Source organism: Gnatocerus cornutus, chromosome 6, assembly GCF_029298725.1.
Source record: "Gnatocerus cornutus isolate USDA-ARS CGAHR chromosome 6, icGnaCorn1.1, whole genome shotgun sequence".
NCBI classification, from domain to species: Eukaryota; Metazoa; Arthropoda; class Insecta; order Coleoptera; family Tenebrionidae; genus Gnatocerus; species Gnatocerus cornutus.
The window spans coordinates 17,208,013-17,235,693 of NC_142238.1; the positions used below are offsets into that span (position 1 = coordinate 17,208,013).

The following is a 27,681-nucleotide window of genomic DNA, read 5'->3' on the forward strand; positions in this document are numbered from 1 at the left end:
CGATGGATGATACCCATAGCCTAAGATGTCGAAAAGGCGGTTGTCGTCGCTCAACGCTAAAGGACTCTGCAAGTTATTGCACAGAATTGAAGAAACCACCCATTCAGTGCTCCCAGAGAACAGTGAATTGATCAAGGAGCATAACATCATGAAAAAGGTGCTGCTTTACTGCAATGTGGATGAAAAAGGTTAAATTTAAACATGTTTTAAGTCAAAGTCAAATGTTCTTTTTCCAGTGGTTGAAGATGTCGTTCAGTGACTGGGAAATGTTCAGAGTGTTGCTGATTTCATTGCGGGAGCACGAAGTTTGCAACGTTTTCAAACCTGATGAGTCTACGAGCAAAAAACGAGTGTTTCTCCAGAGAAGGCTCAAAGGAACTCAACCAACGGAAACAAAGTATCATCGAGATGCAGTTGTCAAGAAAGAAAATACTACAAAGGCTCTGAAGGTCATCTGGTGTCTTGTCAGCTATTTTGTGAAGTCAAAGAAACATCAAGGAATGGAAGTTTATAGAGAATTTTTATTGGTTTTTTGAAAACGCGAGATCTGGAATTCTGGATGCATCGCTGCTTGTTTGAGGAAGGATGGAAGGTTTGTTTTCTTTTCTCTCCATTTATGGTTTTTGGCAAACCTGCGCTAGACGTTAACTGTTACCAATAAACATCCCTAGGGGCTGCTACCAACTTTAGACGAGTGCATTTGATGGTCACGTGCAGTAAAATTCGTAATTTTGGAATGCGGTTTGCGGCATCGTTTTTCTCGCGATTTTTTACATAAGAAATCGTTTTTAGATTTTCCAAAAGTCGAAATTTGCAAATTTTCGCAAAAATTCATGACTAAAACTATGGCCAAACTTCTCATATCGATATCTCGCTTATTTTTTAGAGTAAACGCGAGTTATTATACATCAGTGAACGCAGAATTTTACGCAGATTCCAAATCTGGGATTTAAATTCAGATCCGACAACAAATAACTGAGTTATGGCCGATCAAAGTTTCGGATAGTTGATTTTCATTTTTTCTCATTTTTCCCAATTTTCAAAGTTAAATATCTCGGAAACTATTAGAGATATTGAGATGCGGTTTGCGCCATCGTTTTTCTCGGCTCATTTTACGTTAGAAAAAGTGCTTAAAAGCCCAAAATTCGATAGTCGATTTTTCGCGAAAAAAAATTGCGACTCAAACGATGAAAATTTTTATTTTTTTTTATTTTTGACCATAACTCGTAAACCGTTTGTTTGATCGATCTCAAATTGGGCCAGTGGATAGATTTTGAGCTCCTCTTTCGACTGATATATAATTCAATGCTATTAAACGTCATTTTCATTTTGAAAACATTGATTGAAAATCACCCCAAAATGACCACTTCCAAACAGTTTTTGGTCAATGCTTTCTTTATTTCGTAGGTAAACTCAATAAATTTTGACTCATTTTACGCAGAATCTCACGCTGAATCCAAATCTGGAATTTAAATTCAGATCCGACAACAAATAACTGAGTTATGGCCGTTTGAATTTTTGGGTTGTCGCCAGATGGCCAAATTTTTGAAGGTTCCAAACAATTCATGCTCGATATCTCGAAAACTATTTCAGATATTGGAATGCGGTTTGCGGCATCGTTTTTCTCGCGATTTTTTACATAAGAAATCGTTTTTAGATTTTCCAAAAGTCGAAATTTGCAAATTTTCGCAAAAATTCATGACTAAAACTATGGCCAAACTTCTCATATCGATATCTCGCTTATTTTTTAGAGAAAACTTGAGTTATTATACATCAGTGAACGCAGAATTTTACGCAGATTCCAAATCTGGGATTTAAATTCAGATCCGACAACAAATAACTGAGTTATGGCCGATCAAAGTTTCGGATAGTTGATTTTCATTTTTTCTCATTTTTCCCAATTTTCAAAGTTAAATATCTCGGAAACTATTAGAGATATTGAGATGCGGTTTGCGCCATCGTTTTTCTCGGCTCATTTTACGTTAGAAAAAGTGCTTAAAAGCCCAAAATTCGATAGTCGATTTTTCGCGAAAAAAAATTGCGACTCAAACGATGAAAATTTTTATTTTTTTTTTATTTTTGACCATAACTCGTAAACCGTTTGTTTGATCGATCTCAAATTGGGCCAGTGGATAGATTTTGAGCTCCTCTTTCGACTGATATATAATTCAATGCTATTAAACGTCATTTTCATTTTGAAAACATTGATTGAAAATCACCCCAAAATGACCACTTCCAAACAGTTTTTGGTCAATGCTTTCTTTATTTCGTAGGTAAACTCAATAAATTTTGACTCATTTTACGCAGAATCTCACGCTGAATCCAAATCTGGAATTTAAATTCAGATCCGACAACAAATAACTGAGTTATGGCCGTTTGAATTTTTGGGTTGTCGCCAGATGGCCAAATTTTTGAAGGTTCCAAACAATTCATGCTCGATATCTCGAAAACTATTTCAGATATTGGAATGCGGTTTGCGGCATCGTTTTTCTCGCGATTTTTTACATAAGAAATCGTTTTTAGATTTTCCAAAAGTGGAAATTTGCATATTTTCGCAAAAATTCATGACTAAAACTATGGCCAAACTTCTCATATCGATATCTCGCTTATTTTTTAGAGTAAACTCGAGTTATTATACATCAGTGAACGCAGAATTTTACGCAGATTCCAAATCTGGGATTTATATTCAGATCCGACAACAAATAACTGAGTTATGGCCGATCAAAGTTTCGGATAGTTGATTTTCATTTTTTCTCATTTTTCCCAATTTTCAAAGTTAAATATCTCGGAAACTATTAGAGATATTGAGATGCGGTTTGCGCCATCGTTTTTCTCGGCTCATTTTACGTTAGAAAAAGTGCTTAAAAGCCCAAAATTCGATAGTCGATTTTTCGCGAAAAAAAATTGCGACTCAAACGATGAAAATTTTTATTTTTTTTTATTTTTGACCATAACTCGTAAACCGTTTGTTTGATCGATCTCAAATTGGGCCAGTGGATAGATTTTGAGCTCCTCTTTCGACTGATATATAATTCAATGCTATTAAACGTCATTTTCATTTTGAAAACATTGATTGAAAATCACCCCAAAATGACCACTTCCAAACAGTTTTTGGTCAATGCTTTCTTTATTTCGTAGGTAAACTCAATAAATTTTGACTCATTTTACGCAGAATCTCACGCTGAATCCAAATCTGGAATTTAAATTCAGATCCGACAACAAATAACTGAGTTATGGCCGTTTGAATTTTTGGGTTGTCGCCAGATGGCCAAATTTTTGAAGGTTCCAAACAATTCATGCTCGATATCTCGAAAACTATTTCAGATATTGGAATGCGGTTTGCGGCATCGTTTTTCTCGCGATTTTTTACATAAGAAATCGTTTTTAGATTTTCCAAAAGTGGAAATTTGCAAATTTTCGCAAAAATTCATGACTAAAACTATGGCCAAACTTCTCATATCGATATCTCGCTTATTTTTTAGAGTAAACTCGAGTTATTATACATCAGTGAACGCAGAATTTTACGCAGATTCCAAATCTGGGATTTATATTCAGATCCGACAACAAATAACTGAGTTATGGCCGATCAAAGTTTCGGATAGTTGATTTTCATTTTTTCTCATTTTACCCAATTTTCAAAGTTAAATATCTCGGAAACTATTAGAGATATTGAGATGCGGTTTGCGCCATCGTTTTTCTCGGCTCATTTTACGTTAGAAAAAGTGCTTAAAAGCCCAAAATTCGATAGTCGATTTTTCGCGAAAAAAAATTGCGACTCAAACGATGAAAATTTTTCAATTTTTTTATTTTTGACCATAACCCGTAAACCGTTTGTTTGATCGATCTCAAATTGGGCCAGTGGATAGATTTTGAGCTCCTCTTTCGACTGATATATAATTCAATGCTATTAAACGTCATTTTCATTTTGAAAACATTGATTGAAAATCACCCCAAAATGACCACTTCCAAACAGTTTTTGGTCAATGCTTTCTTTATTTCGTAGGTAAACTCAATAAATTTTGACTCATTTTACGCAGAATCTCACGCTGAATCCAAATCTGGAATTTAAATTCAGATCCGACAACAAATAACTGAGTTATGGCCGTTTGAATTTTTGGGTTGTCGCCAGATGGCCAAATTTTTGAAGGTTCCAAACAATTCATGCTCGATATCTCGAAAACTATTTCAGATATTGGAATGCGGTTTGCGGCATCGTTTTTCTCGCGATTTTTTACATAAGAAATCGTTTTTAGATTTTCCAAAAGTCGAAATTTGCAAATTTTCGCAAAAATTCATGACTAAAACTATGGCCAAACTTCTCATATCGATATCTCGCTTATTTTTTAGAGTAAACGCGAGTTATTATACATCAGTGAACGCAGAATTTTACGCAGATTCCAAATCTGGGATTTAAATTCAGATCCGACAACAAATAACTGAGTTATGGCCGATCAAAGTTTCGGATAGTTGATTTTCATTTTTTCTCATTTTTCCCAATTTTCAAAGTTAAATATCTCGGAAACTATTAGAGATATTGAGATGCGGTTTGCGCCATCGTTTTTCTCGGCTCATTTTACGTTAGAAAAAGTGCTTAAAAGCCCAAAATTCGATAGTCGATTTTTCGCGAAAAAAAATTGCGACTCAAACGATGAAAATTTTTATTTTTTTTTATTTTTGACCATAACTCGTAAACCGTTTGTTTGATCGATCTCAAATTGGGCCAGTGGATAGATTTTGAGCTCCTCTTTCGACTGATATATAATTCAATGCTATTAAACGTCATTTTCATTTTGAAAACATTGATTGAAAATCACCCCAAAATGACCACTTCCAAACAGTTTTTGGTCAATGCTTTCTTTATTTCGTAGGTAAACTCAATAAATTTTGACTCATTTTACGCAGAATCTCACGCTGAATCCAAATCTGGAATTTAAATTCAGATCCGACAACAAATAACTGAGTTATGGCCGTTTGAATTTTTGGGTTGTCGCCAGATGGCCAAATTTTTGAAGGTTCCAAACAATTCATGCTCGATATCTCGAAAACTATTTCAGATATTGGAATGCGGTTTGCGGCATCGTTTTTCTCGCGATTTTTTACATAAGAAATCGTTTTTAGATTTTCCAAAAGTCGAAATTTGCAAATTTTCGCAAAAATTCATGACTAAAACTATGGCCAAACTTCTCATATCGATATCTCGCTTATTTTTTAGAGAAAACTTGAGTTATTATACATCAGTGAACGCAGAATTTTACGCAGATTCCAAATCTGGGATTTAAATTCAGATCCGACAACAAATAACTGAGTTATGGCCGATCAAAGTTTCGGATAGTTGATTTTCATTTTTTCTCATTTTTCCCAATTTTCAAAGTTAAATATCTCGGAAACTATTAGAGATATTGAGATGCGGTTTGCGCCATCGTTTTTCTCGGCTCATTTTACGTTAGAAAAAGTGCTTAAAAGCCCAAAATTCGATAGTCGATTTTTCGCGAAAAAAAATTGCGACTCAAACGATGAAAATTTTTATTTTTTTTTTATTTTTGACCATAACTCGTAAACCGTTTGTTTGATCGATCTCAAATTGGGCCAGTGGATAGATTTTGAGCTCCTCTTTCGACTGATATATAATTCAATGCTATTAAACGTCATTTTCATTTTGAAAACATTGATTGAAAATCACCCCAAAATGACCACTTCCAAACAGTTTTTGGTCAATGCTTTCTTTATTTCGTAGGTAAACTCAATAAATTTTGACTCATTTTACGCAGAATCTCACGCTGAATCCAAATCTGGAATTTAAATTCAGATCCGACAACAAATAACTGAGTTATGGCCGTTTGAATTTTTGGGTTGTCGCCAGATGGCCAAATTTTTGAAGGTTCCAAACAATTCATGCTCGATATCTCGAAAACTATTTCAGATATTGGAATGCGGTTTGCGGCATCGTTTTTCTCGCGATTTTTTACATAAGAAATCGTTTTTAGATTTTCCAAAAGTGGAAATTTGCATATTTTCGCAAAAATTCATGACTAAAACTATGGCCAAACTTCTCATATCGATATCTCGCTTATTTTTTAGAGTAAACTCGAGTTATTATACATCAGTGAACGCAGAATTTTACGCAGATTCCAAATCTGGGATTTATATTCAGATCCGACAACAAATAACTGAGTTATGGCCGATCAAAGTTTCGGATAGTTGATTTTCATTTTTTCTCATTTTTCCCAATTTTCAAAGTTAAATATCTCGGAAACTATTAGAGATATTGAGATGCGGTTTGCGCCATCGTTTTTCTCGGCTCATTTTACGTTAGAAAAAGTGCTTAAAAGCCCAAAATTCGATAGTCGATTTTTCGCGAAAAAAAATTGCGACTCAAACGATGAAAATTTTTATTTTTTTTTATTTTTGACCATAACTCGTAAACCGTTTGTTTGATCGATCTCAAATTGGGCCAGTGGATAGATTTTGAGCTCCTCTTTCGACTGATATATAATTCAATGCTATTAAACGTCATTTTCATTTTGAAAACATTGATTGAAAATCACCCCAAAATGACCACTTCCAAACAGTTTTTGGTCAATGCTTTCTTTATTTCGTAGGTAAACTCAATAAATTTTGACTCATTTTACGCAGAATCTCACGCTGAATCCAAATCTGGAATTTAAATTCAGATCCGACAACAAATAACTGAGTTATGGCCGTTTGAATTTTTGGGTTGTCGCCAGATGGCCAAATTTTTGAAGGTTCCAAACAATTCATGCTCGATATCTCGAAAACTATTTCAGATATTGGAATGCGGTTTGCGGCATCGTTTTTCTCGCGATTTTTTACATAAGAAATCGTTTTTAGATTTTCCAAAAGTGGAAATTTGCAAATTTTCGCAAAAATTCATGACTAAAACTATGGCCAAACTTCTCATATCGATATCTCGCTTATTTTTTAGAGTAAACTCGAGTTATTATACATCAGTGAACGCAGAATTTTACGCAGATTCCAAATCTGGGATTTATATTCAGATCCGACAACAAATAACTGAGTTATGGCCGATCAAAGTTTCGGATAGTTGATTTTCATTTTTTTTCATTTTTCCCAATTTTCAAAGTTAAATATCTCGGAAACTATTAGAGATATTGAGATGCGGTTTGCGCCATCGTTTTTCTCGGCTCATTTTACGTTAGAAAAAGTGCTTAAAAGCCCAAAATTCGATAGTCGATTTTTCGCGAAAAAAAATTGCGACTCAAACGATGAAAATTTTTATTTTTTTTTATTTTTGACCATAACTCGTAAACCGTTTGTTTGATCGATCTCAAATTGGGCCAGTGGATAGATTTTGAGCTCCTCTTTCGACTGATATATAATTCAATGCTATTAAACGTCATTTTCATTTTGAAAACATTGATTGAAAATCACCCCAAAATGACCACTTCCAAACAGTTTTTGGTCAATGCTTTCTTTATTTCGTAGGTAAACTCAATAAATTTTGACTCATTTTACGCAGAATCTCACGCTGAATTCAAATCTGGAATTTAAATTCAGATCCGACAACAAATAACTGAGTTATGGCCGTTTGAATTTTTGGGTTGTCGCCAGATGGCCAAATTTTTGAAGGTTCCAAACAATTCATGCTCGATATCTCGAAAACTATTTCAGATATTGGAATGCGGTTTGCGGCATCGTTTTTCTCGCGATTTTTTACATAAGAAATCGTTTTTAGATTTTCCAAAAGTCGAAATTTGCAAATTTTCGCAAAAATTCATGACTAAAACTATGGCCAAACTTCTCATATCGATATCTCGCTTATTTTTTAGAGAAAACTTGAGTTATTATACATCAGTGAACGCAGAATTTTACGCAGATTCCAAATCTGGGATTTAAATTCAGATCCGACAACAAATAACTGAGTTATGGCCGATCAAAGTTTCGGATAGTTGATTTTCATTTTTTCTCATTTTTCCCAATTTTCAAAGTTAAATATCTCGGAAACTATAAGAGATATTGAGATGCGGTTTGCGCCATCGTTTTTCTCGGCTCATTTTACGTTAGAAAAAGTGCTTAAAAGCCCAAAATTCGATAGTCGATTTTTCGCGAAAAAAAATTGCGACTCAAACGATGAAAATTTTTCAATTTTTTTATTTTTGACCATAACCCGTAAACCGTTTGTTTGATCGATCTCAAATTGGGCCAGTGGATAGATTTTGAGCTCCTCTTTCGACTGATATATAATTCAATGCTATTAAACGTCATTTTCATTTTGAAAACATTGATTGAAAATCACCCCAAAATGACCACTTCCAAACAGTTTTTGGTCAATGCTTTCTTTATTTCGTAGGTAAACTCAATAAATTTTGACTCATTTTACGCAGAATCTCACGCTGAATCCAAATCTGGAATTTAAATTCAGATCCGACAACAAATAACTGAGTTATGGCCGTTTGAATTTTTGGGTTGTCGCCAGATGGCCAAATTTTTGAAGGTTCCAAACAATTCATGCTCGATATCTCGAAAACTATTTCAGATATTGGAATGCGGTTTGCGGCATCGTTTTTCTCGCGATTTTTTACATAAGAAATCGTTTTTAGATTTTCCAAAAGTCGAAATTTGCAAATTTTCGCAAAAATTCATGACTAAAACTATGGCCAAACTTCTCATATCGATATCTCGCTTATTTTTTAGAGAAAACTTGAGTTATTATACATCAGTGAACGCAGAATTTTACGCAGATTCCAAATCTGGGATTTAAATTCAGATCCGACAACAAATAACTGAGTTATGGCCGATCAAAGTTTCGGATAGTTGATTTTCATTTTTTCTCATTTTTCCCAATTTTCAAAGTTAAATATCTCGGAAACTATTAGAGATATTGAGATGCGGTTTGCGCCATCGTTTTTCTCGGCTCATTTTACGTTAGAAAAAGTGCTTAAAAGCCCAAAATTCGATAGTCGATTTTTCGCGAAAAAAAATTGCGACTCAAACGATGAAAATTTTTCAATTTTTTTATTTTTGACCATAACCCGTAAACCGTTTGTTTGATCGATCTCAAATTGGGCCAGTGGATAGATTTTGAGCTCCTCTTTCGACTGATATATAATTCAATGCTATTAAACGTCATTTTCATTTTGAAAACATTGATTGAAAATCACCCCAAAATGACCACTTCCAAACAGTTTTTGGTCAATGCTTTCTTTATTTCTTAGGTAAACTCAATAAATTTTGACCCATTTTACGCAGAATCTCACGCTGAATCCAAATCTGGAATTTAAATTCAGATCCGACAACAAATAACTGAGTTATGGCCGTTTGAATTTTTGGGTTGTCGCCAGATGGCCAAATTTTTGAAGGTTCCAAACAATTCATGCTCGATATCTCGAAAACTATTTCAGATATTGGAATGCGGTTTGCGGCATCGTTTTTCTCGCGATTTTTTACATAAGAAATCGTTTTTAGATTTTCCAAAAGTGGAAATTTGCAAATTTTCGCAAAAATTCATGACTAAAACTATGGCCAAACTTCTCATATCGATATCTCGCTTATTTTTTAGAGTAAACTCGAGTTATTATACATCAGTGAACGCAGAATTTTACGCAGATTCCAAATCTGGGATTTATATTCAGATCCGACAACAAATAACTGAGTTATGGCCGATCAAAGTTTCGGATAGTTGATTTTCATTTTTTCTCATTTTTCCCAATTTTCAAAGTTAAATATCTCGGAAACTATTAGAGATATTGAGATGCGGTTTGCGCCATCGTTTTTCTCGGCTCATTTTACGTTAGAAAAAGTGCTTAAAAGCCCAAAATTCGATAGTCGATTTTTCGCGAAAAAAAATTGCGACTCAAACGATGAAAATTTTTATTTTTTTTTATTTTTGACCATAACTCGTAAACCGTTTGTTTGATCGATCTCAAATTGGGCCAGTGGATAGATTTTGAGCTCCTCTTTCGACTGATATATAATTCAATGCTATTAAACGTCATTTTCATTTTGAAAACATTGATTGAAAATCACCCCAAAATGACCACTTCCAAACAGTTTTTGGTCAATGCTTTCTTTATTTCGTAGGTAAACTCAATAAATTTTGACTCATTTTACGCAGAATCTCACGCTGAATCCAAATCTGGAATTTAAATTCAGATCCGACAACAAATAACTGAGTTATGGCCGTTTGAATTTTTGGGTTGTCGCCAGATGGCCAAATTTTTGAAGGTTCCAAACAATTCATGCTCGATATCTCGAAAACTATTTCAGATATTGGAATGCGGTTTGCGGCATCGTTTTTCTCGCGATTTTTTACATAAGAAATCGTTTTTAGATTTTGTAAGGTTGAAATTTGCAAATTTTCGCAAAAATTCATGACTAAAACTATGGCCAAACTTCTCATATCGATATCTCGCTTATTTTTTAGAGTAAACTCGAGTTATTATACATCAGTGAACGCAGAATTTTACGCAGATTCCAAATCTGGGATTTAAATTCAGATCCGACAACAAATAACTGAGTCATGGCCGTTTGAATTTTTGGGTTGTCGCCAGATGGCCAAATTTTTGAAGGTTCCAAACAATTCATGCTCGATATCTCGAAAACTATTTCAGATATTGGAATGCGGTTTGCGGCATCGTTTTTCTCGCGATTTTTTACATAAGAAATCGTTTTTAGATTTTCCAAAAGTCGAAATTTGCAAATTTTCGCAAAAATTCATGACTAAAACTATGGCCAAACTTCTCATATCGATATCTCGCTTATTTTTTAGAGTAAACGCGAGTTATTATACATCAGTGAACGCAGAATTTTACGCAGATTCCAAATCTGGGATTTAAATTCAGATCCGACAACAAATAACTGAGTTATGGCCGATCAAAGTTTCGGATAGTTGATTTTCATTTTTTCTCATTTTTCCCAATTTTCAAAGTTAAATATCTCGGAAACTATTAGAGATATTGAGATGCGGTTTGCGCCATCGTTTTTCTCGGCTCATTTTACGTTAGAAAAAGTGCTTAAAAGCCCAAAATTCGATAGTCGATTTTTCGCGAAAAAAAATTGCGACTCAAACGATGAAAATTTTTCAATTTTTTTATTTTTGACCATAACCCGTAAACCGTTTGTTTGATCGATCTCAAATTGGGCCAGTGGATAGATTTTGAGCTCCTCTTTCGACTGATATATAATTCAATGCTATTAAACGTCATTTTCATTTTGAAAACATTGATTGAAAATCACCCCAAAATGACCACTTCCAAACAGTTTTTGGTCAATGCTTTCTTTATTTCTTAGGTAAACTCAATAAATTTTGACCCATTTTACGCAGAATCTCACGCTGAATCCAAATCTGGAATTTAAATTCAGATCCGACAACAAATAACTGAGTTATGGCCGTTTGAATTTTTGGGTTGTCGCCAGATGGCCAAATTTTTGAAGGTTCCAAACAATTCATGCTCGATATCTCGAAAACTATTTCAGATATTGGAATGCGGTTTGCGGCATCGTTTTTCTCGCGATTTTTTACATAAGAAATCGTTTTTAGATTTTCCAAAAGTCGAAATTTGCAAATTTTCGCAAAAATTCATGACTAAAACTATGGCCAAACTTCTCATATCGATATCTCGCTTATTTTGTAGAGTAAACTCGAGTTATTATACATCAGTGAACGCAGAATTTTACGCAGATTGCAAATTTGGGATTTAAATTTAGTGTCTTTATGATGTCATGGCTTTTGTAGTATCAGAGGAAGATTAACACCTAAAACTATTTGGTTTGTTTTAGTCGGAAAAAGAAATGAGCACTGAAATGTCCGACAAGCTGGCTGCGGTTACATCAGCATATAAAAACAACAATGATCTACAAGAATTGAAGAAGTCGTTAAATGAGATATTTTTGAGGAAGCGCCACTTGCGAAGGACTAACCTTGGCTCTTGGCTCTTGGATCAGTTGGAATTAGAGCAATAATCAATTACCATTAATTAAGAATGGATAGTTTCGTCCATTTCAGATTGTTTCCCTCGTCTTTTTTAGGTAAGCCAACAAACATGTTCCTAATGAAACTTTTTCACACTTTTTGCAAGAAGGAGGGAGAGTGTCGAGTTTGTGTTTTTTTATTTTATTAATACTCCTTTAGTTTAATTTGAGGGTATTGTTTTTTATCATTCTTCCTTATTCCTGCAAATGGTTTTGATTCAAAAATTGTAAGTTTTAAAAACAAAAGTTTAGCCCTCTGGTGAGAGGAGGCGTGAACTATCAACTTCGGCGTTATTCCGCTAGGTGGCTTTTATGGAAAAACTTCTCTCACTTTTCGGTGTAAATAAATACAATAAACTACTTAACTTGTTAATTTTAACCTCAGAAAAACGAATCTGAACTTTGATTTAAGATTTACGACTTTGTTAATATTTTATTTAATATTATTTATGGACTAAAGACTGTTGACGCATGTCCTAGCTTCTATGCTTCGTTGACAGATTGCTTGACGCGGGAAATTGAATTTTAAAATTTTTAATTTGCATTTTCTCAAAAAATCTTGCAGATAGCGAGGAACGGAGACCAAAAATGGATGTGGAAATGTCAAATTATGCCATGTGCATAGTTTCGTGTCGATCTGCGAACTTTCGCGTTTTTCGCCAAAAAAAGTTCAAAGACTAAACATCATGGATTTTTGGCGATTTCGACAAAAAATAAAATCTCTTTGAAACCGACTTTTTCCATCAATTTGGACCTCAGGAACAAGAATCCGTCAAAGATTTTTCGATCAGACGCTCCGTTAATGTTTTATTAATTTTTCAAACTTTTATTTGGTTTGCAGTTTTTCGATGAAAATTAAAGCAAGAAAATACTCTTTTTATTAATTTTGTCCTCAGGAGTAAGAATCTAAAGTCTGATTTAACATTCACGACTTGGTTACGATTCTATTAATTATTTAAAAATGGTATTGTGTCTCTATCTTAATGTATGTCTTAACTTGAATATTTTGACAGCACACATTGAGGTTATGTTCATGATTTACTAAACTTATTTTCAGAGTACAACAAATGATTAACAACGATCCTGCTTGCACAAGAGACTACCAGAATTCTTTACTGTTTACTTTCTCGTTCTTCTGGGCATGGTAGCAAAGAAATTACACAAGTTAAGAAGTTCATTTGAAGCTATTTTTAGTTGGAGTTGATTTGCAACAAATTGATGGGTATTATTGAAATTTTTAAACGCAGGTAAGCTGAAAACTGTTTGAATTCCAGCCTTGAAATGTTTCGTGGTATTTCAGGTTCCAACTTCATTACCAGAGTTTATTATTAAGAGACTGAATCGATGGATGATACCCATAGCCTAAGATGTCGAAAAGGCGGTTGTCGTCGCTCAACGCTAAAGGACTCTGCAAGTTATTGCACAGAATTGAAGAAACCACCCATTCAGTGCTCCCAGAGAACAGTGAATTGATCAAGGAGCATAACATCATGAAAAAGGTGCTGCTTTACTGCAATGTGGATGAAAAAGGTTAAATTTAAACATGTTTTAAGTCAAAGTCAAATGTTCTTTTTCCAGTGGTTGAAGATGTCGTTCAGTGACTGGGAAATGTTCAGAGTGTTGCTGATTTCATTGCGGGAGCACGAAGTTTGCAACGTTTTCAAACCTGATGAGTCTACGAGCAAAAAACGAGTGTTTCTCCAGAGAAGGCTCAAAGGAACTCAACCAACGGAAACAAAGTATCATCGAGATGCAGTTGTCAAGAAAGAAAATACTACAAAGGCTCTGAAGGTCATCTGGTGTCTTGTCAGCTATTTTGTGAAGTCAAAGAAACATCAAGGAATGGAAGTTTATAGAGAATTTTTATTGGTTTTTTGAAAACGCGAGATCTGGAATTCTGGATGCATCGCTGCTTGTTTGAGGAAGGATGGAAGGTTTGTTTTCTTTTCTCTCCATTTATGGTTTTTGGCAAACCTGCGCTAGACGTTAACTGTTACAAATAAACATCCCTAGGGGCTGCTACCAACTTTAGACGAGTGCATTTGATGGTCACGTGCAGTAAAATTCGTAATTTTGGAATGCGGTTTGCGGCATCGTTTTTCTCGCGATTTTTTACATAAGAAATCGTTTTTAGATTTTCCAAAAGTCGAAATTTGCAAATTTTCGCAAAAATTCATGACTAAAACTATGGCCAAACTTCTCATATCGATATCTCGCTTATTTTTTAGAGTAAACGCGAGTTATTATACATCAGTGAACGCAGAATTTTACGCAGATTCCAAATCTGGGATTTAAATTCAGATCCGACAACAAATAACTGAGTTATGGCCGATCAAAGTTTCGGATAGTTGATTTTCATTTTTTCTCATTTTTCCCAATTTTCAAAGTTAAATATCTCGGAAACTATTAGAGATATTGAGATGCGGTTTGCGCCATCGTTTTTCTCGGCTCATTTTACGTTAGAAAAAGTGCTTAAAAGCCCAAAATTCGATAGTCGATTTTTCGCGAAAAAAAATTGCGACTCAAACGATGAAAATTTTTATTTTTTTTTATTTTTGACCATAACTCGTAAACCGTTTGTTTGATCGATCTCAAATTGGGCCAGTGGATAGATTTTGAGCTCCTCTTTCGACTGATATATAATTCAATGCTATTAAACGTCATTTTCATTTTGAAAACATTGATTGAAAATCACCCCAAAATGACCACTTCCAAACAGTTTTTGGTCAATGCTTTCTTTATTTCGTAGGTAAACTCAATAAATTTTGACTCATTTTACGCAGAATCTCACGCTGAATCCAAATCTGGAATTTAAATTCAGATCCGACAACAAATAACTGAGTTATGGCCGTTTGAATTTTTGGGTTGTCGCCAGATGGCCAAATTTTTGAAGGTTCCAAACAATTCATGCTCGATATCTCGAAAACTATTTCAGATATTGGAATGCGGTTTGCGGCATCGTTTTTCTCGCGATTTTTTACATAAGAAATCGTTTTTAGATTTTCCAAAAGTCGAAATTTGCAAATTTTCGCAAAAATTCATGACTAAAACTATGGCCAAACTTCTCATATCGATATCTCGCTTATTTTTTAGAGAAAACTTGAGTTATTATACATCAGTGAACGCAGAATTTTACGCAGATTCCAAATCTGGGATTTAAATTCAGATCCGACAACAAATAACTGAGTTATGGCCGATCAAAGTTTCGGATAGTTGATTTTCATTTTTTCTCATTTTTCCCAATTTTCAAAGTTAAATATCTCGGAAACTATTAGAGATATTGAGATGCGGTTTGCGCCATCGTTTTTCTCGGCTCATTTTACGTTAGAAAAAGTGCTTAAAAGCCCAAAATTCGATAGTCGATTTTTCGCGAAAAAAAATTGCGACTCAAACGATGAAAATTTTTATTTTTTTTTATTTTTGACCATAACTCGTAAACCGTTTGTTTGATCGATCTCAAATTGGGCCAGTGGATAGATTTTGAGCTCCTCTTTCGACTGATATATAATTCAATGCTATTAAACGTCATTTTCATTTTGAAAACATTGATTGAAAATCACCCCAAAATGACCACTTCCAAACAGTTTTTGGTCAATGCTTTCTTTATTTCGTAGGTAAACTCAATAAATTTTGACTCATTTTACGCAGAATCTCACGCTGAATCCAAATCTGGAATTTAAATTCAGATCCGACAACAAATAACTGAGTTATGGCCGTTTGAATTTTTGGGTTGTCGCCAGATGGCCAAATTTTTGAAGGTTCCAAACAATTCATGCTCGATATCTCGAAAACTATTTCAGATATTGGAATGCGGTTTGCGGCATCGTTTTTCTCGCGATTTTTTACATAAGAAATCGTTTTTAGATTTTCCAAAAGTCGAAATTTGCAAATTTTCGCAAAAATTCATGACTAAAACTATGGCCAAACTTCTCATATCGATATCTCGCTTATTTTTTAGAGAAAACTTGAGTTATTATACATCAGTGAACGCAGAATTTTACGCAGATTCCAAATCTGGGATTTAAATTCAGATCCGACAACAAATAACTGAGTTATGGCCGATCAAAGTTTCGGATAGTTGATTTTCATTTTTTCTCATTTTTCCCAATTTTCAAAGTTAAATATCTCGGAAACTATTAGAGATATTGAGATGCGGTTTGCGCCATCGTTTTTCTCGGCTCATTTTACGTTAGAAAAAGTGCTTAAAAGCCCAAAATTCGATAGTCGATTTTTCGCGAAAAAAAATTGCGACTCAAACGATGAAAATTTTTCAATTTTTTTATTTTTGACCATAACCCGTAAACCGTTTGTTTGATCGATCTCAAATTGGGCCAGTGGATAGATTTTGAGCTCCTCTTTCGACTGATATATAATTCAATGCTATTAAACGTCATTTTCATTTTGAAAACATTGATTGAAAATCACCCCAAAATGACCACTTCCAAACAGTTTTTGGTCAATGCTTTCTTTATTTCGTAGGTAAACTCAATAAATTTTGACTCATTTTACGCAGAATCTCACGCTGAATCCAAATCTGGAATTTAAATTCAGATCCGACAACAAATAACTGAGTTATGGCCGTTTGAATTTTTGGGTTGTCGCCAGATGGCCAAATTTTTGAAGGTTCCAAACAATTCATGCTCGATATCTCGAAAACTATTTCAGATATTGGAATGCGGTTTGCGGCATCGTTTTTCTCGCGATTTTTTACATAAGAAATCGTTTTTAGATTTTCCAAAAGTGGAAATTTGCAAATTTTCGCAAAAATTCATGACTAAAACTATGGCCAAACTTCTCATATCGATATCTCGCTTATTTTTTAGAGTAAACTCGAGTTATTATACATCAGTGAACGCAGAATTTTACGCAGATTCCAAATCTGGGATTTAAATTCAGATCCGACAACAAATAACTGAGTTATGGCCGATCAAAGTTTCGGATAGTTGATTTTCATTTTTTCTCATTTTTCCCAATTTTCAAAGTTAAATATCTCGGAAACTATTAGAGATATTGAGATGCGGTTTGCGCCATCGTTTTTCTCGGCTCATTTTACGTTAGAAAAAGTGCTTAAAAGCCCAAAATTCGATAGTCGATTTTTCGCGAAAAAAAATTGCGACTCAAACGATGAAAATTTTTATTTTTTTTAATTTTTGGGCATAACTCCTAAACCGTTTGTTTGATCGATCTCAAATTGGGCCAGTGGATAGATTTTGAGCTCCTCTTTCGACTGATATATAATTCAATGCTATTAAACGTCATTTTCATTTTGAAAACATTGATTGAAAATCACCCCAAAATGACCACTTCCAAACAGTTTTTGGTCAATGCTTTCTTTATTTCGTAGGTAAACTCAATAAATGTTGACTCTTTTTACGCAGAATCTCACGCTGAATCCAAATCTGGAATTTAAATTCAGATCCGACAACAAATTACTGAGTTATGGCCGTTTGAATTTTTGGGTTGTCGCCAGATGGCCAAATTTTCGAAGGTTCCAAACAATTCATGCTCGATATCTCGAAAACTATTTCAGATATTGGAATGCGGTTTGCGGCATCGTTTTTCTCGCGATTTTTTACATAAGAAATCGTTTTTAGATTTTCCAAAAGTCGAAATTTGCAAATTTTCGCAAAAATTCATGACTAAAACTATGGCCAAACTTCTCATATCGATATCTCGCTTATTGTTTAGAGTAAACTCGAGTTATTATACATCAGTGAACGCAGAATTTTACGCAGATTCCAAATCTGGGATTTAAATTCAGATCCGACAACAAATAACTGAGTTATGGCCGATCAAAGTTTCGGATAGTTGATTTTCATTTTTTCTCATTTTTCCCAATTTTCAAAGTTAAATATCTCGGAAACTATTAGAGATATTGAGATGCGGTTTGCGCCATCGTTTTTCTCGGCTCATTTTACGTTAGAAAAAGTGCTTAAAAGCCCAAAATTCGATAGTCGATTTTTCGCGAAAAAAAATTGCGACTCAAACGATGAAAATTTGTATTTTTTTTAATTTTTGGGCATAACTCCTAAACCGTTTGTTTGATCGATCTCAAATTGGGCCAGTGGATAGATTTTGAGCTCCTCTTTCGACTGATATATAATTCAATGCTATTAAACGTCATTTTCATTTTGAAAACATTGATTGAAAATCACCCCAAAATGACCACTTCCAAACAGTTTTTGGTCAATGCTTTCTTTATTTCGTAGGTAAACTCAATAAATTTTGACTCATTTTACGCAGAATCTCACGCTGAATCCAAATCTGGAATTTAAATTCAGATCCGACAACAAATAACTGAGTTATGGCCGTTTGAATTTTTGGGTTGTCGCCAGATGGCCAAATTTTTGAAGGTTCCAAACAATTCATGCTCGATATCTCGAAAACTATTTCAGATATTGGAATGCGGTTTGCGGCATCGTTTTTCTCGCGATTTTTTACATAAGAAATCGTTTTTAGATTTTCCAAAAGTCGAAATTTGCAAATTTTCGCAAAAATTCATGACTAAAACTATGGCCAAACTTCTCATATCGATATCTCGCTTATTTTGTAGAGTAAACTCGAGTTATTATACATCAGTGAACGCAGAATTTTACGCAGATTCCTAATCTGGGATTTAAATTCAGATCCGACAACAAATAACTGAGTTATGGCCGATCAAAGTTTCGGATAGTTGATTTTCATTTTTTCTCATTTTTCCCAATTTTCAAAGTTAAATATCTCGGAAACTATTAGAGATATTGAGATGCGGTTTGCGCCATCGTTTTTCTCGGCTCATTTTACGTTAGAAAAAGTGCTTAAAAGCCCAAAATTCGATAGTCGATTTTTCGCGAAAAAAAATTGCGACTCAAACGATGAAAATTTTTATTTTTTTTTATTTTTGACCATAACCCGTAAACCGTTTGTTTGATCGATCTCAAATTGGGCCAGTGGATAGATTTTGAGCTCCTCTTTCGACTGATATATAATTCAATGCTATTAAACGTCATTTTCATTTTGAAAACATTGATTGAAAATCACCCCAAAATGACCACTTCCAAACAGTTTTTGGTCAATGCTTTCTTTATTTCGTAGGTAAACTCAATAAATTTTGACTCATTTTACGCAGAATCTCACGCTGAATCCAAATCTGGAATTTAAATTCAGATCCGACAACAAATAACTGAGTTATGGCCGTTTGAATTTTTGGGTTGTCGCCAGATGGCCAAATTTTTGAAGGTTCCAAACAATTCATGCTCGATATCTCGAAAACTATTTCAGATATTGGAATGCGGTTTGCGGCATCGTTTTTCTCGCGATTTTTTACATAAGAAATCGTTTTTAGATTTTCCAAAAGTCGAAATTTGCAAATTTTCGCAAAAATTCATGACTAAAACTATGGCCAAACTTCTCATATCGATATCTCGCTTATTTTTTAGAGAAAACTTGAGTTATTATACATCAGTGAACGCAGAATTTTACGCAGATTCCAAATCTGGGATTTAAATTCAGATCCGACAACAAATAACTGAGTTATGGCCGATCAAAGTTTCGGATAGTTGATTTTCATTTTTTCTCATTTTTCCCAATTTTCAAAGTTAAATATCTCGGAAACTATTAGAGATATTGAGATGCGGTTTGCGCCATCGTTTTTCTCGGCTCATTTTACGTTAGAAAAAGTGCTTAAAAGCCCAAAATTCGATAGTCGATTTTTCGCGAAAAAAAATTGCGACTCAAACGATGAAAATTTTTATTTTTTTTTATTTTTGACCATAACTCGTAAACCGTTTGTTTGATCGATCTCAAATTGGGCCAGTGGATAGATTTTGAGCTCCTCTTTCGACTGATATATAATTCAATGCTATTAAACGTCATTTTCATTTTGAAAACATTGATTGAAAATCACCCCAAAATGACCACTTCCAAACAGTTTTTGGTCAATGCTTTCTTTATTTCGTAGGTAAACTCAATAAATTTTGACTCATTTTACGCAGAATCTCACGCTGAATCCAAATCTGGAATTTAAATTCAGATCCGACAACAAATAACTGAGTTATGGCCGTTTGAATTTTTGGGTTGTCGCCAGATGGCCAAATTTTTGAAGGTTCCAAACAATTCATGCTCGATATCTCGAAAACTATTTCAGATATTGGAATGCGGTTTGCGGCATCGTTTTTCTCGCGATTTTTTACATAAGAAATCGTTTTTAGATTTTCCAAAAGTCGAAATTTGCAAATTTTCGCAAAAATTCATGACTAAAACTATGGCCAAACTTCTCATATCGATATCTCGCTTATTTTTTAGAGAAAACTTGAGTTATTATACATCAGTGAACGCAGAATTTTACGCAGATTCCAAATCTGGGATTTAAATTCAGATCCGACAACAAATAACTGAGTTATGGCCGATCAAAGTTTCGGATAGTTGATTTTCATTTTTTCTCATTTTTCCCAATTTTCAAAGTTAAATATCTCGGAAACTATTAGAGATATTGAGATGCGGTTTGCGCCATCGTTTTTCTCGGCTCATTTTACGTTAGAAAAAGTGCTTAAAAGCCCAAAATTCGATAGTCGATTTTTCGCGAAAAAAAATTGCGACTCAAACGATGAAAATTTTTATTTTTTTTAATTTTTGGGCATAACTCCTAAACCGTTTGTTTGATCGATCTCAAATTGGGCCAGTGGATAGATTTTGAGCTCCTCTTTCGACTGATATATAATTCAATGCTATTAAACGTCATTTTCATTTTGAAAACATTGATTGAAAATCACCCCAAAATGACCACTTCCAAACAGTTTTTGGTCAATGCTTTCTTTATTTCGTAGGTAAACTCAATAAATTTTGACTCATTTTACGCAGAATCTCACGCTGAATCCAAATCTGGAATTTAAATTCAGATCCGACAACAAATAACTGAGTTATGGCCGTTTGAATTTTTGGGTTGTCGCCAGATGGCCAAATTTTTGAAGGTTCCAAACAATTCATGCTCGATATCTCGAAAACTATTTCAGATATTGGAATGCGGTTTGCGGCATCGTTTTTCTCGCGATTTTTTACATAAGAAATCGTTTTTAGATTTTCCAAAAGTCGAAATTTGCAAATTTTCGCAAAAATTCATGACTAAAACTATGGCCAAACTTCTCATATCGATATCTCGCTTATTTTTTAGAGTAAACTCGAGTTATTATACATCAGTGAACGCAGAATTTTACGCAGATTCCTAATCTGGGATTTAAATTCAGATCCGACAACAAATAACTGAGTTATGGCCGATCAAAGTTTCGGATAGTTGATTTTCATTTTTTCTCATTTTTCCCAATTTTCAAAGTTAAATATCTCGGAAACTATTAGAGATATTGAGATGCGGTTTGCGCCATCGTTTTTCTCGGCTCATTTTACGTTAGAAAAAGTGCTTAAAAGCCCAAAATTCGATAGTCGATTTTTCGCGAAAAAAAATTGCGACTCAAACGATGAAAATTTTTATTTTTTTTAATTTTTGGGCATAACTCCTAAACCGTTTGTTTGATCGATCTCAAATTGGGCCAGTGGATAGATTTTGAGCTCCTCTTTCGACTGATATATAATTCAATGCTATTAAACGTCATTTTCATTTTGAAAACATTGATTGAAAATCACCCCAAAATGACCACTTCCAAACAGTTTTTGGTCAATGCTTTCTTTATTTCGTAGGTAAACTCAATAAATTTCGACTCATTTTACGCAGAATCTCACGCTGAATCCAAATCTGGAATTTAAATTCAGATCCGACAACAAATAACTGAGTTATGGCCGTTTGAATTTTTGGGTTGTCGCCAGATGGCCAAATTTTTGAAGGTTCCAAACAATTCATGCTCGATATCTCGAAAACTATTTCAGATATTGGAATGCGGTTTGCGGCATCGTTTTTCTCGCGATTTTTTACATAAGAAATCGTTTTTAGATTTTCCAAAAGTCGAAATTTGCAAATTTTCGCAAAAATTCATGACTAAAACTATGGCCAAACTTCTCATATCGATATCTCGCTTATTGTTTAGAGTAAACTCGAGTTATTATACATCAGTGAACGCAGAATTTTACGCAGATTCCAAATCTGGGATTTAAATTCAGATCCGACAACAAATAACTGAGTTATGGCCGATCAAAGTTTCGGATAGTTGATTTTCATTTTTTCTCATTTTTCCCAATTTTCAAAGTTAAATATCTCGGAAACTATTAGAGATATTGAGATGCGGTTTGCGCCATCGTTTTTCTCGGCTCATTTTACGTTAGAAAAAGTGCTTAAAAGCCCAAAATTCGATAGTCGATTTTTCGCGAAAAAAAATTGCGACTCAAACGATGAAAATTTTTATTTTTTTTTATTTTTGACCATAACCCGTAAACCGTTTGTTTGATCGATCTCAAATTGGGCCAGTGGATAGATTTTGAGCTCCTCTTTCGACTGATATATAATTCAATGCTATTAAACGTCATTTTCATTTTGAAAACATTGATTGAAAATCACCCCAAAATGACCACTTCCAAACAGTTTTTGGTCAATGCTTTCTTTATTTCGTAGGTAAACTCAATAAATTTTGACTCATTTTACGCAGAATCTCACGCTGAATCCAAATCTGGAATTTAAATTCAGATCCGACAACAAATAACTGAGTTATGGCCGTTTGAATTTTTGGGTTGTCGCCAGATGGCCAAATTTTTGAAGGTTCCAAACAATTCATGCTCGATATCTCGAAAACTATTTCAGATATTGGAATGCGGTTTGCGGCATCGTTTTTCTCGCGATTTTTTACATAAGAAATCGTTTTTAGATTTTCCAAAAGTCGAAATTTGCAAATTTTCGCAAAAATTCATGACTAAAACTATGGCCAAACTTCTCATATCGATATCTCGCTTATTTTTTAGAGAAAACTTGAGTTATTATACATCAGTGAACGCAGAATTTTACGCAGATTCCAAATCTGGGATTTAAATTCAGATCCGACAACAAATAACTGAGTTATGGCCGATCAAAGTTTCGGATAGTTGATTTTCATTTTTTCTCATTTTTCCCAATTTTCAAAGTTAAATATCTCGGAAACTATTAGAGATATTGAGATGCGGTTTGCGCCATCGTTTTTCTCGGCTCATTTTACGTTAGAAAAAGTGCTTAAAAGCCCAAAATTCGATAGTCGATTTTTCGCGAAAAAAAATTGCGACTCAAACGATGAAAATTTTTATTTTTTTTTATTTTTGACCATAACTCGTAAACCGTTTGTTTGATCGATCTCAAATTGGGCCAGTGGATAGATTTTGAGCTCCTCTTTCGACTGATATATAATTCAATGCTATTAAACGTCATTTTCATTTTGAAAACATTGATTGAAAATCACCCCAAAATGACCACTTCCAAACAGTTTTTGGTCAATGCTTTCTTTATTTCGTAGGTAAACTCAATAAATTTTGACTCATTTTACGCAGAATCTCACGCTGAATCCAAATCTGGAATTTAAATTCAGATCCGACAACAAATAACTGAGTTATGGCCGTTTGAATTTTTGGGTTGTCGCCAGATGGCCAAATTTTTGAAGGTTCCAAACAATTCATGCTCGATATCTCGAAAACTATTTCAGATATTGGAATGCGGTTTGCGGCATCGTTTTTCTCGCGATTTTTTACATAAGAAATCGTTTTTAGATTTTCCAAAAGTCGAAATTTGCAAATTTTCGCAAAAATTCATGACTAAAACTATGGCCAAACTTCTCATATCGATATCTCGCTTATTTTTTAGAGAAAACTTGAGTTATTATACATCAGTGAACGCAGAATTTTACGCAGATTCCAAATCTGGGATTTAAATTCAGATCCGACAACAAATAACTGAGTTATGGCCGATCAAAGTTTCGGATAGTTGATTTTCATTTTTTCTCATTTTTCCCAATTTTCAAAGTTAAATATCTCGGAAACTATTAGAGATATTGAGATGCGGTTTGCGCCATCGTTTTTCTCGGCTCATTTTACGTTAGAAAAAGTGCTTAAAAGCCCAAAATTCGATAGTCGATTTTTCGCGAAAAAAAATTGCGACTCAAACGATGAAAATTTTTATTTTTTTTAATTTTTGGGCATAACTCCTAAACCGTTTGTTTGATCGATCTCAAATTGGGCCAGTGGATAGATTTTGAGCTCCTCTTTCGACTGATATATAATTCAATGCTATTAAACGTCATTTTCATTTTGAAAACATTGATTGAAAATCACCCCAAAATGACCACTTCCAAACAGTTTTTGGTCAATGCTTTCTTTATTTCGTAGGTAAACTCAATAAATTTTGACTCATTTTACGCAGAATCTCACGCTGAATCCAAATCTGGAATTTAAATTCAGATCCGACAACAAATAACTGAGTTATGGCCGTTTGAATTTTTGGGTTGTCGCCAGATGGCCAAATTTTTGAAGGTTCCAAACAATTCATGCTCGATATCTCGAAAACTATTTCAGATATTGGAATGCGGTTTGCGGCATCGTTTTTCTCGCGATTTTTTACATAAGAAATCGTTTTTAGATTTTCCAAAAGTCGAAATTTGCAAATTTTCGCAAAAATTCATGACTAAAACTATGGCCAAACTTCTCATATCGATATCTCGCTTATTTTTTAGAGTAAACGCGAGTTATTATACATCAGTGAACGCAGAATTTTACGCAGATTCCAAATCTGGGATTTAAATTCAGATCCGACAACAAATAACTGAGTTATGGCCGATCAAAGTTTCGGATAGTTGATTTTCATTTTTTCTCATTTTTCCCAATTTTCAAAGTTAAATATCTCGGAAACTATTAGAGATATTGAGATGCGGTTTGCGCCATCGTTTTTCTCGGCTCATTTTACGTTAGAAAAAGTGCTTAAAAGCCCAAAATTCGATAGTCGATTTTTCGCGAAAAAAAATTGCGACTCAAACGATGAAAATTTTTATTTTTTTTTATTTTTGACCATAACTCGTAAACCGTTTGTTTGATCGATCTCAAATTGGGCCAGTGGATAGATTTTGAGCTCCTCTTTCGACTGATATATAATTCAATGCTATTAAACGTCATTTTCATTTTGAAAACATTGATTGAAAATCACCCCAAAATGACCACTTCCAAACAGTTTTTGGTCAATGCTTTCTTTATTTCGTAGGTAAACTCAATAAATTTTGACTCATTTTACGCAGAATCTCACGCTGAATCCAAATCTGGAATTTAAATTCAGATCCGACAACAAATAACTGAGTTATGGCCGTTTGAATTTTTGGGTTGTCGCCAGATGGCCAAATTTTTGAAGGTTCCAAACAATTCATGCTCGATATCTCGAAAACTATTTCAGATATTGGAATGCGGTTTGCGGCATCGTTTTTCTCGCGATTTTTTACATAAGAAATCGTTTTTAGATTTTCCAAAAGTCGAAATTTGCAAATTTTCGCAAAAATTCATGACTAAAACTATGGCCAAGCTTCTCATATCGATATCTCGCTTATTTTTTAGAGTAAACTCGAGTTATTATACATCAGTGAACGCAGAATTTTACGCAGATTCCAAATCTGGGATTTAAATTCAGATCCGACAACAAATAACTGAGTTATGGCCGATCAAAGTTTCGGATAGTTGATTTTCATTTTTTCTCATTTTTCCCAATTTTCAAAGTTAAATATCTCGGAAACTATTAGAGATATTGAGATGCGGTTTGCGCCATCGTTTTTCTCGGCTCATTTTACGTTAGAAAAAGTGCTTAAAAGCCCAAAATTCGATAGTCGATTTTTCGCGAAAAAAAATTGCGACTCAAACGATGAAAATTTTTATTTTTTTTTATTTTTGACCATAACTCGTAAACCGTTTGTTTGATCGATCTCAAATTGGGCCAGTGGATAGATTTTGAGCTCCTCTTTCGACTGATATATAATTCAATGCTATTAAACGTCATTTTCATTTTGAAAACATTGATTGAAAATCACCCCAAAATGACCACTTCCAAACAGTTTTTGGTCAATGCTTTCTTTATTTCGTAGGTAAACTCAATAAATTTTGACTCATTTTACGCAGAATCTCACGCTGAATCCAAATCTGGAATTTAAATTCAGATCCGACAACAAATAACTGAGTTATGGCCGTTTGAATTTTTGGGTTGTCGCCAGATGGCCAAATTTTTGAAGGTTCCAAACAATTCATGCTCGATATCTCGAAAACTATTTCAGATATTGGAATGCGGTTTGCGGCATCGTTTTTCTCGCGATTTTTTACATAAGAAATCGTTTTTAGATTTTCCAAAAGTCGAAATTTGCAAATTTTCGCAAAAATTCATGACTAAAACTATGGCCAAACTTCTCATATCGATATCTCGCTTATTTTTTAGAGTAAACTCGAGTTATTATACATCAGTGAACGCAGAATTTTACGCAGATTCCTAATCTGGGATTTAAATTCAGATCCGACAACAAATAACTGAGTTATGGCCGATCAAAGTTTCGGATAGTTGATTTTCATTTTTTCTCATTTTTCCCAATTTTCAAAGTTAAATATCTCGGAAACTATTAGAGATATTGAGATGCGGTTTGCGCCATCGTTTTTCTCGGCTCATTTTACGTTAGAAAAAGTGCTTAAAAGCCCAAAATTCGATAGTCGATTTTTCGCGAAAAAAAATTGCGACTCAAACGATGAAAATTTTTATTTTTTTTAATTTTTGGGCATAACTCCTAAACCGTTTGTTTGATCGATCTCAAATTGGGCCAGTGGATAGATTTTGAGCTCCTCTTTCGACTGATATATAATTCAATGCTATTAAACGTCATTTTCATTTTGAAAACATTGATTGAAAATCACCCCAAAATGACCACTTCCAAACAGTTTTTGGTCAATGCTTTCTTTATTTCGTAGGTAAACTCAATAAATTTCGACTCATTTTACGCAGAATCTCACGCTGAATCCAAATCTGGAATTTAAATTCAGATCCGACAACAAATAACTGAGTTATGGCCGTTTGAATTTTTGGGTTGTCGCCAGATGGCCAAATTTTTGAAGGTTCCAAACAATTCATGCTCGATATCTCGAAAACTATTTCAGATATTGGAATGCGGTTTGCGGCATCGTTTTTCTCGCGATTTTTTACATAAGAAATCGTTTTTAGATTTTCCAAAAGTCGAAATTTGCAAATTTTCGCAAAAATTCATGACTAAAACTATGGCCAAACTTCTCATATCGATATCTCGCTTATTTTGTAGAGTAAACTCGAGTTATTATACATCAGTGAACGCAGAATTTTACGCAGATTGCAAATTTGGGATTTAAATTTAGTGTCTTTATGATGTCATGGCTTTTGTAGTATCAGAGGAAGATTAACACCTAAAACTATTTGGTTTGTTTTAGTCGGAAAAAGAAATGAGCACTGAAATGTCCGACAAGCTGGCTGCGGTTACATCAGCATATAAAAACAACAATGATCTACAAGAATTGAAGAAGTCGTTAAATGAGATATTTTTGAGGAAGCGCCACTTGCGAAGGACTAACCTTGGCTCTTGGCTCTTGGATCAGTTGGAATTAGAGCAATAATCAATTACCATTAATTAAGAATGGATAGTTTCGTCCATTTCAGATTGTTTCCCTCGTCTTTTTTAGGTAAGCCAACAAACATGTTCCTAATGAAACTTTTTCACACTTTTTGCAAGAAGGAGGGAGAGTGTCGAGTTTGTGTTTTTTTATTTTATTAATACTCCTTTAGTTTAATTTGAGGGTATTGTTTTTTATCATTCT

The 27,681-nt window shown here is 34.1% G+C and overlaps 2 protein-coding genes across 2 annotated transcripts; both read left to right on the forward strand.

Annotated features, from left to right (window-relative positions):
* Positions 1-84: 84 nt before the first annotated feature.
* LOC148173489 (uncharacterized) lies at positions 85-11,846 on the forward strand. Its single transcript, XM_088039259.1, has 3 exons — positions 85-188; positions 237-592; positions 11,758-11,846. The coding sequence occupies exons 1-2, from the start codon at positions 174-176 to the stop codon at positions 534-536; spliced, it is 315 nt and encodes a 104-aa protein (XP_087895385.1). The 5' UTR covers positions 85-173; the 3' UTR covers positions 537-592; positions 11,758-11,846.
* Positions 11,847-13,375: 1,529 nt separating this feature from the next.
* LOC148173490 (uncharacterized) lies at positions 13,376-27,386 on the forward strand. The gene is made up of 3 exons (XM_088039260.1): positions 13,376-13,479; positions 13,528-13,883; positions 27,298-27,386. Exons 1-2 carry the CDS (start codon positions 13,465-13,467, stop codon positions 13,825-13,827), a joined length of 315 nt encoding a protein of 104 aa, XP_087895386.1. The 5' UTR covers positions 13,376-13,464; the 3' UTR covers positions 13,828-13,883; positions 27,298-27,386.
* Positions 27,387-27,681: the final 295 nt, after the last annotated feature.